This window comes from Squalius cephalus, assembly GCF_949319135.1.
Source record: "Squalius cephalus genome assembly, chromosome: 16".
Taxonomy (NCBI): domain Eukaryota; kingdom Metazoa; phylum Chordata; class Actinopteri; order Cypriniformes; family Leuciscidae; genus Squalius; species Squalius cephalus.
Genome location: NC_137137.1, coordinates 3,818,105 through 3,845,339, shown reverse-complemented (window position 1 = coordinate 3,845,339; position 27,235 = coordinate 3,818,105). Strand labels below are relative to the sequence as shown.

General features: G+C 38.0%; 1 protein-coding gene across 1 annotated transcript; it reads right to left on the bottom strand.

The window, feature by feature from the left end:
- Window positions 1-537: 537 nt before the first annotated feature.
- adra1aa (adrenoceptor alpha 1Aa) lies at window positions 538-26,251 on the bottom strand. The gene is made up of 3 exons (XM_079897932.1): window positions 25,930-26,251; window positions 17,368-19,097; window positions 538-3,719 (listed from the first exon to the last, which is right to left on the bottom strand). Exons 2-3 carry the CDS (start codon window positions 18,290-18,292, stop codon window positions 3,208-3,210), a joined length of 1,437 nt encoding a protein of 478 aa, XP_079754058.1. The 5' UTR covers window positions 18,293-19,097; window positions 25,930-26,251; the 3' UTR covers window positions 538-3,207.
- Window positions 26,252-27,235: the final 984 nt, after the last annotated feature.

Below are 27,235 nucleotides of genomic sequence, written 5' to 3'. Positions count from 1 at the left end.
CAGACAATAAAGCAGGCTAACAATAAAATGAAACAGCAAGGATCCGAGCCATATCTATCGACCAGAATATCAAACTGACTTGTGGATGGACTTTTGACTAAATAATCACCTAGCAACCACCCGGAAGACCTTAACAACCACAACATCTACGGTATTGTGTTTGTAAAGAATACATATTATGCTGATTTAGAATTTGGCTAAAAAAAACAACACTAAATTACAGATGTTTTTGATGCAACAATACTTGACTAATCTGGCATGTTTTCAGCTAAAGACCAAAAAAAGAAGCAAGACCTGTTCTTTCTGTAGACTTTACTATAATAATAATAATAATAATAATAATAATAATCATCATCAAAATATGTTTTTTTTTTATTTAATAAAATCTTAGTTGTTCTGTAAAATAGAAATGAGTATTTAATAGTAATTATTATTATTATTTATATTATTTAAATTAAATTATTTAATTGAATTATATAAAAAACAAATTAAATTAGCAAAACATGTACAAAGTCAATTAAAAATAATTGTAACGTAAAATAAAAATGATTTATTTGAATTTTATTTTACAGATCAACAGTAAAATTACAATACTAATATTTATAACTGTCTTAATTTCTTTGCCTTCAAACATTAAATCATACAGCTTTTATTCTGGTAAAAAATTGCAGCGATAAAAGATTTACAAACTGTTTTCATCACACATTTGGGAAGATAGTTGGTGTGTGTTGCGTTTCCAAATACTCATTATAAATGACTCAGGAAAAAAAATGTGTATACACATGGAAAAATCACATGCTTGCTAAAATGATATGTGGACTTAAGGGAAAAATTACATATTGTGAAAAAAACAAAAACAAAAGTACAGTCATAACTGTAAAACACATGGTCTTGATATAAGGCTGTAGCGTCCGTCCCATGAGATCCAGGTTTGAACTCGGACTGCATCGTTTCCCGAACATCCCCATCATCTCATTTCTCGTGTACTTTCACAGGCATATAAACCCCCAAAATATTAAAAGTAGACACAGTTTTTATTTATTTCTCATCCTTGATGGTTACAGCATGACACATTTCCATGTAATTGTGAATAGCCGCCCGTCACTAGGGGAATGTGTGTGTCCACTGCTGGAATGTCATAGAAACCATGAAAACATTCTCATGGTGAGTCGTTCCGGACGCTATGCTATAAGTGGGATGCTTCATCGGAAGTTATTCCCAAAACGTATGATTCAGTATGTTTTATTGGACATGGAATCACATGATTTTCTTTCATTTGAGAAACAAACACAATAACAGAAGTGCCACTTGTTATAAGGCATTTAAGCAACATAAGTTGGTCCTTTTGAGGTCATTACATATTCATTGTTATCGTCAAGTATCAATATCACATGGAGATTTGTGCATTTTTCCAGATCACAGTAACAGAAACACAAATTATGGGAAGGGTGACTGTTGGTCCCACGGTGAAACACATGGAAAGCCGTGTCTGACACTCGTGGAGCCATCTTTAACGTAGCAGGTGTGCACAGATAATAAGTTGACCATGCAGGAATACCAAAAAGACACACTGAGGATCACTTCTCTGTTCACAAAGGTTTCTGTGCATCACGATTAATCGTGGTCACATGGGTTTTCTGTAAGACTTTCTGATTATACTCAATGCAAACCATCAATGGCCATTAACTGTAGTGCAATTTCAGAAACTGAACTGGTGAGCGAGCATTCGAAAATATAATATTCTTTTCTTTTTTACATATATAGAAACACTCATCAAACATTGGTAAAATAACTGCAGTCAATAATAATAATAATAATAATAAAAATTGCTGGTATTTATCATCACAGACCCATGCAGAATGATGTCCACCATAATTTCCGAGCAAACAAACACGTGCATCGCCTCCTTTTAAAGGAATAGTTCGCTCAAACATGACTTTTCTGTCAGTATTTGTTCATGCTCATGTCATTCCAAGCTTAAAAGCATAAAACAATGTGCCCATGTTTGTCAAACTCTACAAAAAAGACAATAAAAGCAGCATAAAATAGTCCATAAGACTTGTGCGTTATATATTCAACATCTTCTGAAGAACATGAATCATGATAGCTTACTGAGTTTAACCCTATAAAGCCTACTGTATCATAAATGACTAAGGCCTCTTAATCATCAGCATGATCGAAACTTTGCTGTAAAACCTGTTGCACACAATCTACTACATGGCTTCTTTCGTCTGATTGATCATTTGTACTTTTTGGCAAGAAAAAGGCCTTTTTGTATAGCCTACTTGTAAAAACGTTCCCCTTTTGTGTCTTTTTGCTGTGAAATTACTTTTTTTTTTTTTTTTTTTTTATCAAGTAAACGTAAGAATAACTTTAATATTGTTGGTAATATTTCAAGATGAACACTTGCTGGACTGAAGCAACTCAGGTTTACTTGATTATCCACACATTTTGCTTTAGAAAAATCATGTTCAAATATGTCTCAAATATGATCCATCAGGCTTTTGAGGAAGGTTTATTTGTTGTTTTGCATATGTTTTAAAACTAAACGGAGATTGATCATAAAACTAAGCATTTAAATATCATATTTCTAAGACATTACTGGCAGATATAGAGTGATGACTGATGTTTATATGCATTTTTAAGTATCTGCTGTACTGTTACTGTTATTTACATTACAAGCATCAGCATTTCATGTTTTTGGTCATATAAATATCAGCATCTGCACCAAATTGCATATTTTTGCTCAGTTTGAGCCTCTGAATATTAAGACTTTTTTTCCTCCTCAATTATGAGCTCGATATTCTCAGTATTAGCAATAAAAGCCTGATGTATCAAATATGATACAAAACATAAAACACATATGCAAACTTTTTTTTCCCCGATTTTGTTCAATAAACTGTCCCATTGCAGTAATTAAACTATTATTTCACAATTCAGGCTTTACAGGGTTAAGTCATTATGCATTTCCCTCCGTTGAAGCTGCGAAACCTCATGCGTTTTAAACCACTGACTGTCAATTGACAGGTTTCGAACAACATGAGGGTGAGTAAATAATGCATCAGCTTTCAATATTCCCAGCGCAGATCGTTTCAACCCAAAGCGTCTGGCTTTTCTTCATCAGTTTGTGTTCTCGAGTCTGAGACTCAAGTGGCATCACAGTCACAGTGAGTCTCCTTAAAGAGATTTCCCCAGCGTGCCGCTCATTCACACCGCATCCCCATCCTCACACAGCGAGAGCTGATGGATTTTGATGACGGGAAGCGAGTTGTGCGCAGGCGGTTCGGGCTGTGGCGAATCCATTACCACGGTGCAACACGTCCTCAGCAGGTTCTTACCACACATTCCCGCCACTTTGGCTCCCACGCTGACCCCGGTCGTCCCCACCGACGAGGTCCGGGACGGGGCCTGCCACTCCCTGGAGGAAGGGCTGCGGGACAGCACTATAGAAGAAGACGGGCTCAGATGGGACGGATTGTCACGGCTCGACAGGCCGAGGATCTGAGACTGGCCGTGCCGAGGACTGGTCTGGTACAGCGGGTGGGGCGGCGTCGATCTCTTGCGGAGGCAGCGCGCACCCAACACACTCAGGAAGGCTTTCTTAAACTCCTGACTGGAGCAGGGGTAGATGATGGGGTTGATGCAGCTGTTGAAATAGCCCAGCCAGAACGTTATCTTGAAGACTGTGTCCGAGGGTCTGTACGTTGGGAAGATGGAACCTAGACAGACGAAGAAGGAATTTTACATCATTAAATGCTTACTTGATATTTTCAATAATCATTAACGAGTTACTGAGATGCAAAGCTGAATGTTCAGCATCATTACTCCAGTCTTCGCTGTTACATGATCCTTCAGAAATCATTCAATTTGCTGCTCAAGAAACATTATTATCAATGTTGCTGCTTCGTATCTTTGTGAAAACTGTTGATCTTTTTTTTTTCAGGATTCAAGTTCAAAAGAACAGCATTTATTTGAAATAGAAATCTTTTGTAACATCATTAATGTCTTTACTATCACTTTTGAACAATTTAATGCATCCTTACTGAATAAAAGTGTTCATTTCTTTAAAAAAAAATCATACTCTACCCAAACTTTTGAACAGTAGTGTACAATCAGTGTGTTTACATGAACAATAAAACAATCTGATAACTATTAACCATCATTGTAAGTTAATTCATACTTCCATTATCTGACAAATTTCTAAGTGATACATATTCATCTGTATTTATCGATCATGGATTGATTATGTGTCTCAATATGGTAGATGGAGAGCAGACATCAGATGAAATGTAAATATTATGAAAATATGAATTGTATAATGTGCACTGAAGAAACAAGCAGGTGAGTTTCCATGCAAAGTAAAACCAGTTCCCTGATGAAAGAACAGTTTCAGGTGTTTCCATGTCTCTACTGTCTGCGTAATATGTGCGTGTGACCGCATCCAGTCAAATTCATCTGGATTCGGATCATAATGGATCACCAATCGATAAATTAAGTAAGGCTCTTAAAAGGTTTCAGCTGTTTCACTCTCTGTGAAAAAGATGGGAACGATTAATGGGACCTGAAATGAATAGATAAGGAGCAGAAAATGAGAAAGGTTATGTCTGGAAACGAGAAAAACGTGTGAATGCTTCTGAAAGCATCTTTCTCACCACCGCCGTCTCCGTCCGTGTGACAGGACAGATAACCACGTCATGCGTCACAATGCCGGCCAAGTCTTTTTATAGAATCTGATCTGATCTCTCGCTGGAACGTTCCTCCGTTAATCAAGGTTAATAGTTTTATTCAAATTGCCGTCATAAATCCGGCTCAATGTGATCAGAGAAGGACCCTTCAGAGGAAAGGAATTGTTCAGCGGACACAGGCACAGAAAAGAGAATTTACATGGGTTTATATTTAACCGTTCACACGCCCAATGGATTTTTCTAATGCAATGTCGGCCGTACCATTAAAAGAATTAAAGTGTCTAGCAAAACCACTTGGCCTAGAGACGCAGCATCTGTCTTCAGAGCGTCTCGTAACACACTTTAAGAGCGAGTCTAGAGGGGCTTTTACGCACACAGGGTAGAAGATAAAGGAGAGCCAGGGACTGTTAGACGGGGCTGTGGGGATAGTCTCTGAACGCCACAATTTAATCATTACTATCTGCAGGCTAAACAAGAGGAAGAGCTTAAACTGAGGTTCAGTCATCTACATTTCAGTGACTGTCCACAGCAGTGACGTAACGTTACATATTTCACCTCGAAATTAAAAGGTCATTTATTTTGCATAAAGAAAATTAAGCCTACTTTTATAGGACCATTATCCCTTTTGGGTTTGTGAAATTTTATTTTATGACAATTAAACCATTTTAAACATAAATTCTCATCATAATATTTGTATTGAAAAATGTATAATCATATTAATTATATAATAAATAAATATTTTTATCATTTTTACTTAAACAAATATATAAATAAATGTACATTTTATTAATTAAAAAATATTTATTTTTATTATTATTAAAAATTAATGAAATGTAACCTGGAGTAAGTGCTCAAAGAATTTTTTGCATCATGTTTGGGAAAAAAAATGGTCAGAAGACAATTTGTATTAAAAAATGATGAAAATGAATGATCCTAAAAATGCCCCATAGATAGATAGATAGATAGATAGATAGATAATTATAATTCAATTTGACTTTAGTGTCTTTAAAAATATTTTATATATATATATATATATATATATATATATATATATATATAAATATCTTGTGAGATGTGAGATTCGTCCAGCTACTGATGGTCCTCACAACTGTTGTTCAGGAGTCACAGTGTGTTTTAATGTATAAAGAGAGAAGAAAATATAAAAATGGAAAAATTAAATGACTGATGTTCTATCCCGAGTGATGCATGTGGAAATATAAATAGTGGATCTGACTAAATGATGCGTCAAATTGAAGGAAGTCAAAATGAGAAAACAAAAGCGATTTTGTCCGAGCCCATAATGATAATGACTGAAACGCAAACGTGTGTTTCCTCGAGTCAGACCCTGAGACTTCCTGTGCGACTGTGGCAAAAGGCTCTCGTAAAAAGCCTGGGCAATGAAAGTGGTTGTTTATCAGGTCAGATTCCATCAAAAGTTATGTCCTCAGCGCACTGAGGTGTGGTTTAAAGCTCTTTACGAGGCGTAGAGGATGGAAAGAAACAACCTTTCATCCGATGCTAAATCAAGCCACCAGGTCCTGCTGAAGTGTCACATTTCATATGCATAACAGCACTGTCCTTGACTGCTGGAACGACTGTTAGTCATCATTAGAAAGGGCCGCTGGGCTTATCTGGTGTTGTCAAATATTTCTGTAAACAACACACAAAGACCTCTGACACGGCCGCACGTTGCAATCAGTGCAGGAATTGACTGGGATATTCTGAGGAAACTGTGCCATTTGTGGCTGGACATTTCTGCAGTTTTTCCCAATAATAAGACTCATGAGCCCCTTTCACACAGAGATTCTGGAAAATACACGGATAAAGTGACCTGGGATTTGACCCGGGTTCGTTTACATGGTTCGAATTACGTGGGAGCCAATGGGAGCTGAGCTCCCATAGAGAGAGGATGAGCTCCCATGAAAGCAGTAAAATCATACACCTGTAGGGGTCTCTAAAAATCATCAGCACCATTATTTTAAATTACAAATAAAGCACTTTTTCCTTCAGACTACTGTAGCGTGACTTAAAAGATAGGACAAGATGGAACACATGGATCTCGCGGGATCTCGGATCGTCATCACACTACATCCTTATGCTTCGCTTTCTGCCAAGACTTTTACTGACTTTTCTCATCTCACAGAAGCGACGTCAACGTCCGATCTAGCAGTAGCATAACCCATCAGGCAAGTGTTATATGCCCACGTGTTAAAAAATAGTCGGGTTTAAATCAGGCTCGGGCTCATAATTACAGTTAATGTTTCGGGTAGGGTCGGGCTTGATTTTTTGGGCCCGATCTAAGCTCTAACTCTAAGTAGCCTACCGGTAGGTTCAAAGTCTCTGTGTGTATGTGCGTGCGTGTGTGTGTGTCTCATGGCAATGCATATCCCATGTTGACTGCTTTAAAATGCAATGTTTGAGAGATGCTTCTGGTGTTACATCTAATATGTTGTATAGTCAAGTGTTTTATGGATATTCATAACATTGCTTCTATGTAATGTGGTGTAGGCTGTAGGCTACCTGGTCATATTGCTGTTGGTTATGTTTAACGTGATGATTACCTGCTGCGCGAATAGAGTATTATAAATATACGTACTGTAGGCTAATAATAATTGTGCCCTCCCATGCATTTCATATGCCCCCCTTAAGACTGAGGTCTGACGACGGCACTGCACACACCGCGCCTGCTCATAGGCTACTTTTTTTTTTTAAAGAGACCCCCACAAGATGAAATCATAATTCGAACCCTGTTCGTTTAAAGGAACACTCCACCGTTTTTTCATATTAAACTATGTTATTCCCTTAACTAAGACGCTAAGTTGATACACACCTCTCTCGTCTCAGTGCGTGCACTAAATCGCTCTGGCGCGCGGCGACACTTTGATAGCACTTAGCTTAGCCCAGTTCATTCATTAGGGACCAAACAGAGATGAAGCTAGAAGCGACCAAACACCTCCACGTTTTCCCTATTTAAATACAGTTACACAAGTAGTTACACGACCAAGTATGGTGACACAAAATAAAACGTGGCGCTTTTCTAAGCGGGTAAAAAGGATAACTATAATGTATGGAGGAATAGCACTTGGGAGCACTTCGACTCGGTGCAGTAATATCATCACTCCTGAAAAATCCTCGCCCACTCTCCCTCTCACTTCTGTCATTAGAACCAACGTGACTTTTTACTGCGCCGAGTTGAAGTGCTCCCAAGTGCTATTCCGCCATTTTTGGTTCATTCACACTGCCAGTGATTTTCCGGAATCAGGGAGTGCATTCACACACAACCCGTAAAGATCCCGTAAAGACACGTGACATCGATGTGACTTGTAATGTCTTAAGTTTGCTTATGAGCTGCGATTTCTCTTTTGAGAAACAACGCTTGTGTATTTTTTTCTCTGATTCGATCATAAACTAGCGCATTACCGTTTCACAGCTGGCGAACGATCCCGGCTTCAGTGTCATCACTACGACACGGCATTATTACGGCTTTTGTTCACATAGCACACGTTCCGGGACTGAACACGGCAATGTTACTAGGTTCCCAACCCGGCATCGATGCCGGCATCAATCCCGGGTCGTGTTTGCGTTCACACAGAAGGCGTTCTGGCAATTTCCCGGCAATTTGCCAGGATCATCGCGCTGTGTGAAAGGGGCTACGGACTGAAGTCATCAGGCCCAAGTATTTTTTTAGAAAAATCATGAGTATCAAATATGATCCATCATGCTTTTGAGAAACGCTTATTTGTACATCATTGTATTGCATTGCATTATACAGTGAGGAAAATAAGTATTTGAACACCCGGCTATTTTGCAAGTTCTCCCACTTGGAAATCATGGAGGGGTCTGAAATTGTCATCGTAGGTGCATGTCCACTGTGAGAGACATAATCTAAAAAAAAAAATCCAGAAATCACAATATATGATTTTTTAACTATTTATTTGTATGATACAGCTGCAAATAAGTATTTGAACACATGTCTATCAGCTAGAATTCTGACCCTCAAAGACCTGTTAGTCTGCCTTTAAAATGTCCACCTCCACTCCATTTATTATCCTAAATTAGATGCACCTGTTTGAGGTCGTTAGCTGCATAAAGACACCTGTCCACCCCATACAATCAGTAAGAATCCAACTACTAACATGGCCAAGACCAAAGAGCTGTCCAAAGACACTAGAGACAAAATTGTACACCTCCACAAGGCTGGAAAGGGCTACGGGGAAATTGCCAAGCAGCTTGGTGAAAAAAGGTCCACTGTTGGAGCAATCATTAGAAAATGGAAGAAGCTAAACATGACTGTCAATCTCCCTCGGACTGGGGCTCCATGCAAGATCTCACCTCGTGGGGTCTCAATGATCCTAAGAAAGGTGAGAAATCAGCCCAGAACTACACGGGAGGAGCTGGTCAATGACCTGAAATGAGCTGGGACCACCGTTTCCAAGGTTACTGTTGGTAATACACTAAGACGTCATGGTTTGAAATCATGCATGGCACGGAAGGTTCCCCTGCTTAAACCAGCACATGTCAAGGCCCGTCTTAAGTTTGCCAATGACCATTTGGATGATCCAGAGGAGTCATGGGAGAAAGTCATGTGGTCAGATGAGACCAAAATAGAACTTTTTGGTCATAATTCCACTAAACGTGTTTGGAGGAAGAAGAATGATGAGTACCATCCCAAGAACACCATCCCTACTGTGAAGCATGGGGGTGGCAGCATCATGCTTGGGGGGTGTTTTTCTGCACATGGGACAGGGCGACTGCACTGTATTAAGGAGAGGATGACCGGGGCCATGTATTGCGAGATTTTGAGGAACAACCTCCTTCCCTCAGTTAGAGCATTGAAGATGGGTCGAGGCTGGGTCTTCCAACATGACAATGACCCGAAGCACACAGCCAGGATAACCAAGGAGTGGCTCTGTAAGAAGCATATCAAGGTTCTGGCGTAGCCTAGCCAGTCTCCAGACCTAAACCCAATAGAGAATCTTTGGAGGGAGCTCAAACTCCGTGTTTCTCAGCGACAGCCCAGAAACCTGACTGATCTAGAGAAGATCTGTGTGGAGGAGTGGGCCAAAATCCCTCCTGCAGTGTGTGCAAACCTGGTGAAAAACTACAGGAAACGTTTGACCTCTGTAATTGCAAACAAAGGCTACTGTACCAAATATTAACATTGATTTTCTCAGGTGTTCAAATACTTATTTGCAGCTGTATCATACAAATAAATAGTTAAAAAATCATACATTGTGATTTCTGGATTTTTTTTTTTTTTTAGATTATGTCTCTCACAGTGGACATGCACCTATGATGACAATTTCAGACCCCGTTTTAAAACTACAGAGCTTTTGATTTTTTTTAATAAAATGATCCACTGACTATATGTTTAATATGTTTAATACTGACTATACTTTCATATGTCAGGCTTTACAGGGTTAAACTATTACCCTCTGAATATGTGGTTACCGCCTTGCAAAGTACCAGCTGCTATCATTACTAACCTAAAAGCACTACATGATTTAATTTAGTAAGTTTGTAATACATATGCTTCAATCATTTCAATAGATAACCAAGTCAATTCTGGTGGTTTTATTCACATTCGAAATGTTAAAGGGATGAAGTTCAGTGCAAGAACAGCCTTATGAAAGTGTTGTAACGACTGAGACAATCAGACACATAACTATTTGTTACATTTAACAAATAAGCTTCAAAGCCCACTCTTAGGAATGAAACATCCCCCCAAAAGAGACAAGAGAGCAGGAAAGGTTTCAGATATTGCTGTGAAAAATGTGGTCAAGACCTAGGCCATAGCAAAGACCTGCAGACCTTAAAACAGACTTTCCTGCATTCATTTATCGATGAACTGATCTATAAATGAACATCCCAGAATATTTTGTGAATGATTTACTGTCTTGCGTAATGTCTTTTAATACTATTATTTTTGATACTGTGTATTTTACAATAGAATCAATGGTCAATGTAACCTCACCTATACCATGTTTGGTCTCTATAAATTGGTACTTTGAAGATCGAAATGATCATGTATATGATATGTTGATAGCTGCACAACATATTAGTATTACAAGAATCTTTCATTATTTCTTCATCAGCAACCAATCCAGCTGCACATGCAAATGAGCAAGATTGAAACAAAAGATCCATAAATTGCCAACAGAGGAATTTTCCCGCTTGGAAATTCCACCTTTCTCATTGGTCAAGCAAACCCGGAGAGGTGGGACCTTTCTCAGGCTTTATTAGAGACAAATTCACAGTGACCCTCTCCTCTTTTCCTGGTTTCCACTGCTGATTCTTCGGGTTGATGTCTGCAGGGAATTTCTTCATTCCAGCTCAGAAGAAAACTGCAACTTTACCATCACTGAATGGACAACCATCAACTCTTCCGACTTTCTCCCTTATCCTGGTTGCTCTGCGTGGCTTCTCTGTCCCAGGGCCGGCAGGCCACAATCTGCACTCCAGCCATGTGCTCTTGGAGAGAGAGAAAACCTTCAACCAGAACAGAGTCAAACAAACCATTCGAGTTCGTCACCATTTTTTTTCTTCAACACGGAAGAAATCGTTTGAAACTCATGAAACCATCAAAATCCTTCTTCAGGAAGTCAAGTCAAGTCAAGTATATTTGTATAGCGCTTTTCACAATACAAATTGTATCAAAGCAGCTTCACAGTATTAAATTAAAATAATACAACAAGGTTTGTTTCTAGTGGAATTTATTGATTGATAAAAATAAATTAATATTCCCAAAATATCCCCAACTGAGCAAGCCAAAGGCAACAGTGGCAAGGAACCGAAAAACTCCATCAAGTGACCTAATGGTGACCTAAAACTCAGGTGACCTAATGGAGAAAAAAAACCTTGGGTTCTCCACCAGTTCTCCTCTGGCGTTTATGAACTAGAGACTGGATTTAACTGTAAGATTAAAAATATTATATGAATGCCTGACTGAAGAGATGCGTCTTTAATCTAGTTTTAAACTGGGAGAGCGAGTCTGTGCAACGAACAGTATCTGGAAGACTATTCCAGAGTTTTGGAGCTAAATGTGAAAATGCTCTCCCTCCTTTGGTGGATCTGAATATCCTAGGTATGACCAAAAGCCTTGAATTTAGTGATCTTAAAGAGCGCGATGGATTGTAGGGCGATAGAAGATCCGTTAAATAGACTGGAGCTAAGCCGTTTAGGGCTTTATAAGTCAGTAGCAATACCTTGTAATTAATACGGGACTTTATAGGTGACCAATGTAGTGATGATAAAATCGGTGTTATATTATCATATTTTCTTGATCTAGTAAGAACTCTAGCGGCTGCATTTTGGACTAACTGTAGCTTGTTTATTGAGGATACAGGACAACCAGCTAATAAAGCATTACAGTAATCTAGTCTCGAGGTCATGAATGCATGAACTAACTTTTCTGCATCAGAAACTGATAGCATATTACGTAGCTTAGCAATGTTTCTAAGGTGGAAAAAGGCTGTTTTTGTAACATGAAATATGATTTTCAAAAGACAGGTTGCAGTCTAGTATAACACCCAGGTCTTTTACTGTAGAGGATAAAGTAACAGGACATCCTACTATATTAAAGTTGTAGTGTGCGAGGCTTTGTAGGCGGTTTTTTGAACCGATAAGTAGTACCTCTGTCTTGTCTGGATTTAATAAAAGAAAATTGCGCGTCATCCAATCTTTTATATCTTTAACGCACTCTGTCAATTTAGATACTTTAGCGTTTTCATCCGGCCGTGATGAAATATATAATTGAGTGTCATCAGCATAACAATGGAAACTAATTCCATGTTTCCTTATAATATTACCAAGTGGCAGCATATATATTGAGAATAACAGAGGGCCTAACACAGATCCCTGCGGCACTTCACGAAGGAACTTCACGAAATGCTTTCACTGCAAAGGCCATGCAAGTATACATTTAATGAGGTGCTCTGAAAATAATATGCCGAAGGATCTTTTCCACAGTCCCATTTCCTGCTTCCGGTTTCATACTGTCACTTACCATTTTTGTGTGTATGTGTGTTTAGATTAGTTATGTCTGTAATTTAGTTAATAAAACTTGTGCACAATACATATTTGGTTCTGATTCTCTGCTTGCAACAAAGTTTATTTTACGATATAGATTTTGACTACAGGCTCTTATTTCCCTTCCCCTAATTAAATTAATTTTGTTAACAGATCCAAATATTCATAATTAATTATTACAAGTTATGATTGATGAATAATATTTATTTTGAGCTAATTTGCTACAGTGTATATTACTGCACCACACCACAATAATCAATCAATATTTTGTACTCTGTGCCAAGAAAAAAAGTCACATTTTTATTAAGATTGTTTTCCATCCATTATTATAGAAACAAACTAGTGAGCTTAATAAGGCCAATTTACACATAATCATAATAAAATACTGATAAATTGTAAACAATAAAATAACTTACAAATATTTTTATGATCTCACATCCTCAAATAAATATGAAGTTTGAAAGATGCCACAGAGAAAGTGGAATTGTCATAATTGTATTTTTTTTTTTTAAAAAGACACTTTTTGTATTCCTGAAGTTAAATCTCAAATAATGTGACTTATTTTAGCACCCTGTTCATTATATCAGTAAGTCATGGATACACAAATGCCACTGTTTGAGAATGATCCGACTGCTCTCAAAAACTTGTAGACATAAAAACGTTTGCCTGTGCTTTTCTTAATGTCAAGCCACCGCTGCTCTTTAATATTAGCTCTAATGTAATATTAACCACAGTAGATACTGATGCCCATTATTTATTAAAGCCTCACAGATCTCTACTGCATTTTATGGATATCCACTGTGCAAATGCTTCCAAAAATACAGGATGACTGAGCTCGTTTTCAATTTCATTTTTTCAGCCTGAGTAGTTTAGTACCTCCCGCTCATTCCCCGTGGTTCCTTGTCAGGGCAAATGATCAGAGAAAAGAGAGAGTTTAAGCCATGTGAGAATTTCAGACATGAATTCAATGTTAAAGATTGACTCATGCTGTCTGACGCAGGTTTAACTGGATATATACGGTACATAGAGCACAAGTCAAGGAGTCTCTAAGAGAGCTTGTTCACACACTAACAAACCCTGAAACAGACTCGGCTACAGGTGATAAAAACATGCAGGGGTGCGTTTCCCAAAAGCATCGTTATCCAATAGCCAACTATGGTCGCAAGTTCTGTCGTTGCCAACGTAGGCTGCGTTTAACTCCACTTTTAGACATGCACTCGCGAACTTCTCCTCAGGGAATCCCCACCGCCATTTTGAAGTGCGTTCATCTTCGTCAAATGGCCGAGGGAAGTGTATTTGGACCGACCGAGCGAGTCTACTCAACATGTACACTTCAGGCAGATCCATAGACCACAATTCAACATGATTGTAACTTCACTGCAGATCACACTTAATTTCCACCCCAACACTCTAGTGTATGATATTGAAGTCATTTTGACATTTAACCGCATAATACTTGTAGCTGCCTTAAGTTGACTGTTATAGTTTATTGTATAGTTATCATTTTTGTTTGTGTAATTTTTTATATTTTCTCCAACAGCAAAATCATACAGTACAGGCCTATAGAATGGTTCGTCAAACAAATTCATAAGGAAAAACAGGTAAATAATAAATCATAAATACTTGCCATTTTTTGGTAATTATTTGTAACATTTGTGCAAATTCTAAGTGATTTTTTTTTCAAAGCCTATACATATATATATATATATAGGCTATATATATATATATATATATATATATATATATATATATATATATATATATATATATAAATACAGTATCAGTTTAAAAACATTTTTTATATTTTTTTATTGGTGTTTTTAATTACCATTAGGCAGGGCTATTATAGTTAACTGAAACTACAACTAAAAACTTTCTTTTTTTTTTTTACATTTCTCATTTTCATTTAGTTTAATCTGATGGACAAAAATAACTGAAACTATAACTGAAATAAAAATTAATAAAAACTATATAGACATTTATTTAAAAACAAGAAAATTACTAAAACTTGTGACAGATGATGATGAAAATGGTGACAGAAAATATAATATCCCTGTTATATGACACCAAAGGCAATCTAAATGTAAAAATAGAGGAAGCCATTAAATAAAAATAAAAATAAAATTGAAATATCTAAATGATATACTACTGATATATCGCGAAGAAGATTTAACAAATTAAGAAATAAGAAGTAAACAGAGCAATTCCTACAGGGTCCTCAATGCTCGGGCCCTAAAAATGAGTGTTCACCCATGCAAAACTCAGTGTCTTGTTGCTATGCGGTTGCTAGGGTGTTCTCGCCGGTGGTTGCTTACTGACTCTCATAAAGACTCCTAACCCTTTATAAAAATCCATAACTATTGTGCATGCACAATTATAATATGGTAAACTGTTTACCGTGGTGATTTTTCCCTGGCTGCTATATATAAGTCATTGTGTTCATGCAGTATTATCACACTGACTTTAATGCAGTGGATGTTCTTGAGACACAGCCAGGCTTAAAAGGAACAATGTCTGTCCGAAGGGCAAATCCGTCATCCTAATACCCACGTTTGTCAGCAAAATCCCCCCGATAATATACTATACAGTGTGTCTCCACCTCACAGCATCTACATGAAATCTTTCTGCCCCGGGCTTCCAGTGGATTCTGTGATGAAACTAGCATGTAATTACTTTACTGGGAAAACAATTAACTTGTTGTTTTTAATTATCACGGATTAAACTGCGACTTCATCATGAATGCAAAATATCTCTCCGCTCCACCGTGAGATGTTATACATGCAAAAATAGAGTCGCATCGATCACCGTAACATTAAACGAACAACTTTCCTATTGAACGCAGTGTGTTAGATTTCACTGCTACAAATGTGGTTGCAGAGCGAGAGCGCGGACTGAGTCATGATGATTAAGGTCATTGAATCCCCTGAGCTTTATTAAACACTCTATTATATGCAATTTAATGCCAGTTAATTAGCAAGCATTTCAGAATCGTGCAAATCATGTTTCTTACAAATCGACATGCAGATTCATAATCATTTTTGTGTGTTTTTGAGTTAACAGACTCCCACAGATTAATAAAACTATGCTTATTTGTTTGCATTGGCTTTCCAATAATACCATTTACTGGATTCTTTGTTTTTTTTCCTGCCCGACTCTATTTTGTGGTTTAACTCGGACTGACCTTGAACCGAAAGGTCTCACAAGAGCCCTATTGCAGGGGTGGGAAATAAAATAACAGCTAAAATTCATATCTGGGGAACTCGAGAAGCTCTGCTGTGCATTAAGAGAATTACTGATCGTTCTGACTCTTTGTGAAACTCATTTCTGGAGCCAAACATATTGCGTGAACACTCGTGACCCTGTTGTCTGAGAGAACGATCGAAAATGAAGGTTTAAACAAACATCTTTTAAACCACTGGCATAACAAACACTTCAGCTGCACTACACGATTTGTGGAGCCACAAGCGAGTTGATTCTTTCGACCTGTATACAGGCTAAAATTGCGAGATTAAACATGAGCGTGCATGCTAAATATTTTCCTGATCTTCTCCATTCTCCACATGGCAGCATTTTACCCACTTGAGGCAATTATTTTCCCATCTTCTAGCACTTGGAAAAATCTCTGTGCATCTGAATTTCAGACAAATGTCCCTGTGCATATCTGTTAACTTACTTCTGTCAAGAAAAAGTGTGAAAATCACACATACAGACCAGATATTTCACACAATGCAAAGAGAATCTCAGCTCAGGGGTATCTAAAACTCTTCCTCTTTTAATGATCTTCAATCTTATAGTAATTCAAACCACACTGTCCACTGACAAAGTCCTTTTTGAGGTAAGTTGGTTCACTTGGTGGCCATCTTGGAAACGCAGTGCACAGTATAACTCCTACCAATCTGAACGGGGAAATGTCGACATCTCTTAATCTTTGCCATGCTTTACATTTCAAAATCGGCAAAAATGACTTAATAATTCTTCCAGATAATACACATGCACGTTCGAGATCAAAAATAACAGGCCGTCCTGCTTTTGCCAAACAGTCTCTTTTAAAAGGTCATTCTAAAAATATGGTGACAAACTTTCACAAATAGTGAAGAACAATTGCATATAAAATGCCTCATTAAATAATTTCACTCTATATTGTTTGGCACATTGTGATAAAAGCAAAACTGTGAAAAGAGAAAAACAAAATAATTATAATATCAATTATTTTAAAAGAAAATTGTCACTTTTTTTCAATGATTTTATCAATGTTAAAAACGTGTTTTGAAAAGATACAAAAGCTGTGGAAAAATACATACAATGTCCAAGTTCAGAAGAAGGAAATAATGGGCTGTTTAAACGGTGCACATGGTGGTTTTTGCACAAATGTAACTAATTTATGTTTAATTTAATTTGCATATGGTTTATTTAAACATGTCATTGGTGTGACATTGTTTAATGTTAGTAAAAAGAAGATTTAAAATAAAGAAGAAAAGTTTATTTTGTAGAATAATGCTTAACTGAAAGATAGGACTCCCTTTTTTACAGGAAAAAATCTTTTATTTTTGAGTCAAAGACATTTTTGGCTTTGATTTTCCTCAGTCAGAGATATCTACACTTCCAAAAAGCTGGTATTTGCCTATAATCAAATGTAAAAAAATGAGACACTTACTGATCGGAAGAACCAGGAAAAACGGAAGCCAACAAAGGATAAAGCATCCAACAACGATGCCCAGGGTCTTAGCGGCCTTTTTTTCCCGTGAGAACTTGAGCAGACGCAGTGTGAAGTTTGTCCGGTTGCGCAAAGCCTCGTCCTCGGACACCGTCGCGTTCCCTCTGTGTATCCGCAAGGTTACGGCCTCGGCGGCGTGATCAGACTTTTCCGTTTTCTGTCCACTAATCAGTCCTCGAGTCTCCCTCCTTGCGACCACGTACACGCGGCAATACATTGACAGAATCACCACCATTGGAAGGTAGAAGGACCCCAATGCGGAGAAGATGGCGTAGCCGGGTTCCTCGGTTATCTTGCATATGGATTCGTCCTCTGGCGCCGGTTCCTTCCAGCCGAAAAGAGGTCCAATGGAGATGGTGATTGATAGAGCCCACAGAACAATGAGTGCAAGCAATGCCCGTCGCTCCGTCATGATGGACGGGTACTGCAAAGGATAGCTGACGCCAATATAGCGGTCCACCGAGATCACGCACAAGCTCATGATGGACGCCGTACAGCACAGGACGTCCATGGCCGCCCAGACATCACAAAACGTCCGTCCGAAGACCCAGCGACCCAGCATCTCAAAGACCGTGGAGAAGGGAAGAACCGTGGTGCTTAGCAGAAGGTCCGCGACCGCCAAGTTCACGATGAAGTAATGCGTAACCGTGCGTAGATTACGGTGGCAAGCCACAGAGAGGATAACCAGGATGTTGCCCAGAACGCCAAAAACGATGAAGATCGCCAACACCGTTCCCAGAACGACGGCTTTCGTGACGTTCAGCTCCGGGGCGAGAACTTGGCTGCAGTTGCTACAGTTCTCAGAGAATGACTCCGGGGTCATGTTGTCTTTGAGGGGAACCATCTGTTCAAGACTTCCAGGCATTTAATAATGGTCTGATTGTGAGCCACGTGGCATCCAGTTCAGTTTGCACCTTAATATCGGATTCTCTCCAAAAAAAACAGTACTACTGCATTGGCCGTGGAACAAGAAAATCAAGGCATTTCCAGTAGAGCTGTGAGGGAACGTAATGAAATTTAAACTGTCTCATTTCTCATTTCTCAATGCCCTAGATGGGCTTTTAATGATTCGTGGAAAATCGCTGTGGGTGAAAAAGCAAACATGGGGGAACTAAACATATTATGCTGAGGAGAACATCAGATTCTTTTGTCATAAAGTCATAAATTCGAAGGATGTTTTGACATGTTCATAACCATGTGCAGCTGCAACATCTTACAGAACAATGAAAATGACACAAATGGCATTGTGCTCTCCAGACATCAGGTTTGATGCATGAGCGATCTGTTTTAGATGTGCATCAATGCGTCGATGTGTGAAGGTGTCAAAACGCTCTGCAAACATCCACGTCGCTAGTTTGCACATTCATAAAGCACTGTAAATGTGAAGAAAGGCTTCTCATCTTTTTTGCGCACATCTGCGATGGTTGGAAACAGTCCGCATGGTTCTGGCGGTCACTCGTAGATTCACACTGAAAGTCTGGCTGGCGTCACTGAGGTTGCAAAGCGGAAACCAAGGACAAAGCTAAAAGCTCTTTGGCATGTGCCGAGGAGATATTTTTAGCTGAAGAGCAGTTCTTGGTGAGTCACACAAATTTTAGGTGAACAGCTTCAATCAGGATAGATTTGGTCGTAAAGCATCCACGCTGGTTCGGTTTGAACACTGTTGAACCCTGAAAAACAGAGAGAGAAAGTTTTATCAGTAAAGTGAATCCATTTATCAGACAGGGAACTTTTAAGCCATTACTCATGCATTATAATGAAGTGTGCAATCGTTTGGCATAAAATTATAAACCAGTTCCAGTGGATGATATATAGATTCATTAATTCATATTTCTCTGATAAAGGACCTGCAAATGGATTTCTCTCCATGAGAGATCCTCACCAAAACAAATGCTTTTATTTATACATTTCTCCTGAAATTATTCATGATGTCAAACGCAAAATCAAATTGGATAAAATAAAATGAATGGTCACTGTTTAACAGAATAGATGATCAGCCCACGTTTTCCTAGGCAGTACAAGACAAATAACGTACAGTATATTGGAAAAAGCAGTCTAAATAGGGCATGTTTAATTTTTTGAGTGGAATAAAAGATTATGCAGTCATAACATTCACAATGCAAACTTCTCGTTTCAGCCCATCCAGATATTTTATTGAAACTAAACTGCAAAGACAGTTCAAAATGATGTGTTAAAGTTAACAATGAGCTTATTAACATATGAACGCCCACATTTACATACTGTATTAACACCTGTTTAATATTCAGTGACTTGGCCCATCGTGAACAACAAGCGTGCATTAGTGCAATCATAATAAAGGTGATTTTCATACAGAAGTCTTAAAGTACCAAACAGCTTGAGAAAGATCCAGTGATGATGCATTTCTGTTGGCAAACCCAGAAGTTAGCAATAGCATCAACCTGGTTGCCTTGACAAAAAGCCAATAGGATTTTTCCATTGACCTTTTGATAATAAGCTTTGAGACCAGGAAATTGTTTGATTCATCAAGATAATCTTCACAAATGAACAACTTTTGAAGCCTAAATACAATCACCAGAGGTAAAAAAAATAAATAAAAATGTGACTATAAAAAATTGCACCATGGTTCAACATCACCATAAGCTTCCAACAACTTTTGCCATCAATAAAGTTGGAGAGTTTTGAGTTAAAATAGTTTGCAAGAGCGCACGTATAAACACAACAAGGCTGTGGAAATGTAAAAAAGCGAGTTTCAGATTGGAAGGAAGCCACAGATGCAGAAAACAACCTTTCACAGGGGTTTTAACAAGATTGTGTCCTGTGAGACTCTGGCCAGTTCAGAGCGAACTGAAACAGCAACACATTTTTTTACTTTTTTTTTTGTTTGTACATTACAGTTGAGGGAAAAAAAACCTGCGCCCACTGGGCAAAAACACAGACTGACTCAAAATCAGAGAACGTTTTTATGTTTGGCGTTTTCAAGCTCTCTAATTCCCACTTTAATCAAGCCAATTCTTGCTGCTTGCCATAAGACACAGAAAAAGCCTAGTAAGTTAAGAAAACATATTTAATAACATTCAAATATTTCATGATTTCAGGCAAATCCTGAGGTACACAACCAAATCCGTGTTCTTTTATTTTTCTGTCTGTCAACAAAGATGTATTGCTTTGTTTCATTTGAGAGATTTTTGGCTTCCTGACCTTTAGAGATCAAAATATTATGTTCTGTTCTGTCATTCTTCCTCCTTTAACCAGTGTTCTGCCAAACGCATGAGCAGAATCAGACAGACAGGAAAATTCATATTTTTTGCCATCTCCATTTATTATGTTGTCAGAATAAATTCAGCTGTGCAAAGCTGTGACAGTAGTCTGCACACATGCGGCAGACCACTGATCATAAACCGTGCACATGCTTCATTAAAAAAAAAAAAAAAAAAAAAAAAAAAAAAAACAGATCTTTTTCATTACTATGCTATTATTTTTCCAGATTGACACTAATTACTTCTAATGAGATCGCCTACCATCCGTTTGTGACTCTATCAATTAACTTTGAGAGGAGAAATGCACACAAGCTTAACACTCCTACTCAGGCGCTCGCGTTTCCGACATTAGTCAGAATATTGATCTGATTTCCAGCCTAATGAGGCACAGAGGTGACTCTCGCTGCTGGCTGGACGCTGCTGAGGTGTTAGGACGCAAAAGTACTCCTGCTGTTCCCGACTGTCAACTGCCTTTTAGAAAACACAAGCTGTGCTGAAACACAAACACTGCATTGTTTTCTTTTGTGTTCTATTTTGAAATGATCAAACTATTGCACTTTAAAGCAAACCTATTAAAACATTCTCTTTCTTCTTTAAGACATAATAAGGCATTTTTTCACTTCATTTGATTGGAAATGAATTAATCAATTTGAAAATGACCAGCATTGAAGTCTGTAACTGCATTTATTGATACTACCGTTCAAAAGTTTGGGGTCAGTAAGATCTTTTTTTATATATAAAGAAAATAATACTTTTATTCAGCAAAAATGCATTCAATTGATCAAAAGTGAGAGTAAAGACATTTATGTTTCTATTTCAAATGAATGCCGTTCTTTTGAACTTTCCATTCATCAAAGAATCCTGAAAAACAATCACAGTTTCCACAAAAATATGAAGCAGCACAACTGTTTTCAACATTGATGATAATCAGAAATCATCATATTAGAATGATTTCTGAAGGATCATGTGACACTGAAGACTGGAGTAATGATGCTGAAAATACAGCTTTGATCACAGGAATAAATTACATTTTACAGTATATTCAGTTAGAAAACAGATATTTTAAATTGTAATAATATTTCACAATATTACTGATTTTCCTGTATTCTTGATCAGAACATCAAAAAATATTACCGACCCCAAACTTTTGAACGATGGTGTATACTACAAATGTCTTAAACCTTGGCAATCAGATCAAATAGTGAGTTGTTTAAAATCATGGATTCTACTTCTGAAAATGGAAGCTCTAGTTGAGCGCATTGCATTGTGGGATACAACATGCACTGCACGTTTTGGCACACTGTATTCTATGCATACAGAAAAGTCATATGCTAATGTACGCATTTAGATCAGAATTTCACTTCTCAGTGCATGTTGTGCTCTGAAAAGATGATTATTTTCCCCACTCTCCTGGACTTGTCAGAGAGCGTTATTGCATTTTGATGAAAGACTAAAGAAAAAAAACAAACAAACAAATAAAATGCATGGATGAATCACGCACAACAATGAATTCATCTTGCCTAAAAAATGTGTTTTTAACACAAATCCCCTTGCATTATCTCCCTTCCTCTTCTTTGTACATGCCAGCATTCATTTCCTCTGTTCCTCTGGCTAAATGCAACTGCCTTATAATCCACACAGGCGAGAGAAACAGAATCCCTTCCTTTTTAACAGACTCAGCGTGATAATAATAGTCCGAGGAATGAGATTGTGGAATGCAGCGTTCATTCAACGGTCTCTCCGTCTCTGATCTCCCCATCAGGACATCATACGGCGTCTGACATTTGGGCCTCACCGGAGTGTCGAGTGGAGCTCCACGCTGACAGACCAGCTGTTCAGAGCCTCATCTGGATGGCTTTGAGCTGCCATGCTGCACTGCACACCAGCCCTCCTGCCTGCGCTACACCGTCCTCTCCTGAGCCGCTATCAGTTCACTTATACATATTAATGAGCATCGCTCAATCCCATCGACAAGACGCCTAGATTTAACCTATAGTGAGGGACGCGACTGAAAGCACTTGTTGTTTTAGTCCGCCATGCAAACCGTAAATAAAACTGACAGCCAGATGATTCCCACTAACGTCAGTAAGAAACCTTGAGCTTCGCCAGACTGGCACCCATATGGTGGAGCACAACAATCGATTCGACAACACAGCTCATCACCTCAGCTAGCAAAAGAAAATCAGCGAGTACTAAAACACATCATTCTCTCTCCATCTCAATTTATTTATGAAGCACAGTAAAAACAACAATAGTTGACCTCTGTGCTGAACAACATCGACTAAACAAGCTGAAATATGAGAATAAAATCATGAAACACCATACAGGAGTAAACACAACGCAAACACATAAATGATGCATAGACCAGCCCCATTAGACTTATTGACAGATCATTGATTTAACCCATAAAAAATTAGGTTTGTTGAAATAAATTAATGTGTTTAGGTTGATTCAGCGATGTTAAATAATATTTTTTTATTTCAGTTCATTTCGAATTTAAGCATTTCTTTTAATCTGCAGAACACAAATGATATTTTGATATTAAATAATTACATTTCTTTATTATTTTATATTATATTTGAAAGGTTTAAGTGGTTTTGTCCATGCACTGGAAGTCAATGAGGTCCAGAAAATCAAAAAAGGACATAAAAGAAGTGAAATTAATATCACTCAAATCAAAACAGTGATCAATGCATGCATTCATATAAATAATACATATAAATGTAATGTCTAATTCAATGTGTTGCTGTATTAAAGTGTTTTTCACTACTCAAACCTCAGTTTTTCCGTGATTTCAACGTGATCAACATCTTTGTTGATCCTGGAACAACAATCCAATCAACCAATCAGATTTGAGGGACAAGTTTACAGGTTATATTAAGTTTAGGCTTCTCTAGTGAATCTACATCACTGATATTTCACCTATCATTTCCCTCTGATTTTAGGGATAACTTATGTTAAGTTTAGGGGTAGGGATAGGGTTAAGACTATACATATTTGGGACAGGAATGGTGTTCCAGGATCAACAAAATTTCGGTGATCACAGAATCATCAAAATTTGCAAAGTCACGGTGACCGTTCTGACACATGACCGAATATTCCTCACACAAATCAAGCACACGAATTCTTCAGAAGACATGGACTATAGCATGGAGAACCACCCACCCCCCCACCCCACGTTTCAGATGTCTCAGCTGTCTCATTAGTAGAGACTCAAAGACCTGAAATGGGTGTGTCAGACAAAGTAGATACTCCAAATGTGTTGGTGGGGGGGAACCAGGACAAGAGAACCACAGAAGGATCTCTACCATTCATTAACAGATTGTGAAGAAATCAGGGCGGCCTGCGGGTGGTCCGAGAGTCTCACTCATCATGGAAACAGTCGATCCGTTGAGTTTGAGCTCGGTGTTCCCTCCACGGCTGTAGGCCACACTCACTCCGACTGAGATTAAATCACAATTATTGGTCTTTTTTGCCTAGTACTTATCACAGGCCTGCAGGGACGAGCAATAACCGGAGCCGCAGCGCTCTCTCTGTAATCGCCAATGCCACTGGTGAAATGAATGGATACGGTTGCCTGCTTTTACATAAAGAGAGGCAAATATTTAGGCTTCGCCGCTGAAAGGTAATGCCAGTCAAAGCGTACTAATGTACAGGCTTCAAAAAGACAGAAATGAGTCCCTTCACTGGCTCTGTGTTTATGTAGCATCAAAGCGTGAGGGTGAAGAGGGCACACGGGCAGTGCCATATCTCTGCCGACTGACAGAGCTCAGGTCCACGGCTCTCTACAACATTCATCTTCAGGAACACGTTATTCTTTCCTCTCTGTCATGAGCGAGAAATAGCGGAATTATTCAAATTGAAGGCGGTCTATGGAAATTTGGCAACTACATCTAAAAAACATTATGCAAATATTTAAGAATGTTATCTAATTATAAAAGTTTTTAAATGTCTTATAATGAAATATAAGTTTCTTGTCATTTATATTCATCTTGTTTTTGCTTCATGGCTTATTTAAACTGTGTGTGTGTGTGTGTGTGTGTGTGTGTGTGTGTGTGTGTGTGTGTGTGTGTGTGTGTGAGTGTGTGTGTGTGTGTGTGTGTGTGTGTGTACATTATTAGGACAAAATGTCTGAAATCCTTGTCCTTGTGGGGACATTTTTTAGTCTCCATGAGGAAACCAGCTTATAAATCATACTAAGTGATGTTTTTTGAAAATGTAGAATTGCAGAGTTTTCTGTTCCCATAAAACATGAAAACATAATGTGTGTGTGTGTGTGTGTGTGTGTGTGTGTGTGTGTGTGTGTGTGTGTGTGTGTGTGTATTTATTGTTTAAATATGGGCAGTCAATGTGAAATATTAAGTTTGCATATTAAGAGACATGGAATATTTGTACTTGTAAAAATTGTATTGTTACACTGAAGTACCAAAATAAACCAGCAGAGTAAAAATGTGATTAAAAACAGAGAAACTTAAAAAATATATATATGAGCAGGACCTTAAAAATGATTTAAAAAAATATTCATGTAAATCTTAACCTAAAATCTTAATATTGCAACAAAAAGCATATCTTATTTTAAAACAAGAATTGTTTACTACTAATAAAATCAGAAACTCATTAGAACACAATGTAATTAGAATTGGTCTATTTAAGTAAGCATTAACCATCTGCTCCATGATTACAGCAACAACTGTTCTGCGTATAGTTGCAATTCTGACTAGTCTATAAATGAAAAGCTACAGCATCTTTATGCATTTATGTGTGTTTATCCTTCTTTTCAGAATATGCACACCACCATAGCTCACATTTTCAGATTCAGATTTTTTTTTTTTTTTTTGAGAAGACAGAGTCTAACGAGAAATTCTGCTTTACAATCAAACCATTTTTGCCCCAGCTAATGCAACACAACACGAGTATCCTTTTCATGTTGCCCATCATGCATAAATCATTCTGACAGCTGGAGAGGATGCAGAAATCTCTGGAACACAGCTGATCGATGCATTACATCAGTATGCACCAATACATCCGTTAAACAAGCAAACACACTCAATCCCTCATTTTAAAGAGCGTAAACTGAAAGCGACAGCATATTTTGTAAAGTTATCAGAAGCAACCTGTAGACTCACTCCAGCGCGCATCTGCCTCCGTTACATCACACGAAGTTTGTGAACGAAAAAAGAAAAAAAAAACGTTTTATTCTGTGATGCATAACGATTGCCTGTTCAATACAGTCTAGCAGTTGTACGATTGAATGGACACTCACCTCAGCAGCGTGTCAGCGAACGCGAGGACTCGATCCGGAGGTGTTTGAGTAGATGGACGCGCAGCGCGTCTCCGGTTCGTCGTTCCACACTCTCCTGTCATCGCTGTGCAAACAGCTGCAGAGCTCAAGTTCAGCGAGTCAAGTGCAGTTCTGTGTTTCCACACGCATGTTTGAGCGCAAGGGTCTTCGGGACATCAGTATTTCTCAGAGGAGGTGACAGTGAGTGAGTCATGGCGCCGCGCCGCGCCGCCTCCTTTACGCACAAACTTTGCTGCGCTCGGAGCTCGTGGATGTGGACGTGGCTATTGGCCAGCACTGGAACATCACATCAAAGACGAGTGAATCAGCTTCTGACGCGATGTAGGGTTAAAATAGCCTCCGACGTAGAAATGAAAATAGACATGAGAACAGTGGTTTCCCAAAACTTGTTGGTTCAAACTCCACAAGGTTCATGAACTGTTCTTACTGTGATCCTAATTAAGCGAGACGTATTTCACTCCAACATAAAAAGAAAATTATATTTCAATAAAGTTAATGAGGACATGGTGAGAAATGTGCTTACATGTCATAGAAGTGCAACAAAATCATTATGTTTTTTTTGTTTGTTTGTTTGTTTTAATGTAGATATGGAATAAAATATAACCCAGTCGTGTTTTTGTGAGAGTCGTCCATGTGAAAACTCGCCCTTCTGTTTTCCCAAACGGTTTCTTCTCCTGGGACATAAAAGGACAAATTTTGTAGAGTGTCCTGCTCCTGTCCATAAAATAGATGCTGATTTATACTGGCATACTCAAAAAACACCATAAACGTATCAGAACTGGTCCAAATGACTGACTTGTTGTTCACTGATAATCAATACCTCTAGTAACTGTGTGTGTGTGTGTGTGTGTGTGTGTGTGTGTGTGTGTGTGTGTGTGAATTTCAATGTTTCTTTATTATATATATATATATATATATATATATATATATATATATATATATATATATATATGTTCACTGTTCACTATTAAGAGTTTGGGTAACACTTTAGAATACTGTTCCTTCATTAATGAATAACTACACAAGAACAAACGAGTAATGCATTAGTAACACTCTAGTAACTACTATAAACTAACAAGAAACTCTGATTAACGAATTAGCAAGTAATAGCGCTCAGTCGGATGTGGTAGTTCACTATTAGCTAATCAAGAACTACTATAACTACTAACTAAAATTTCAAAAGCTTACAATGACTTCAGTCAATATTAGGTAGTTATCATGTTTTTCACTTTAGATACTGATCCAAATAATTAGCAGTTCCTTTAGA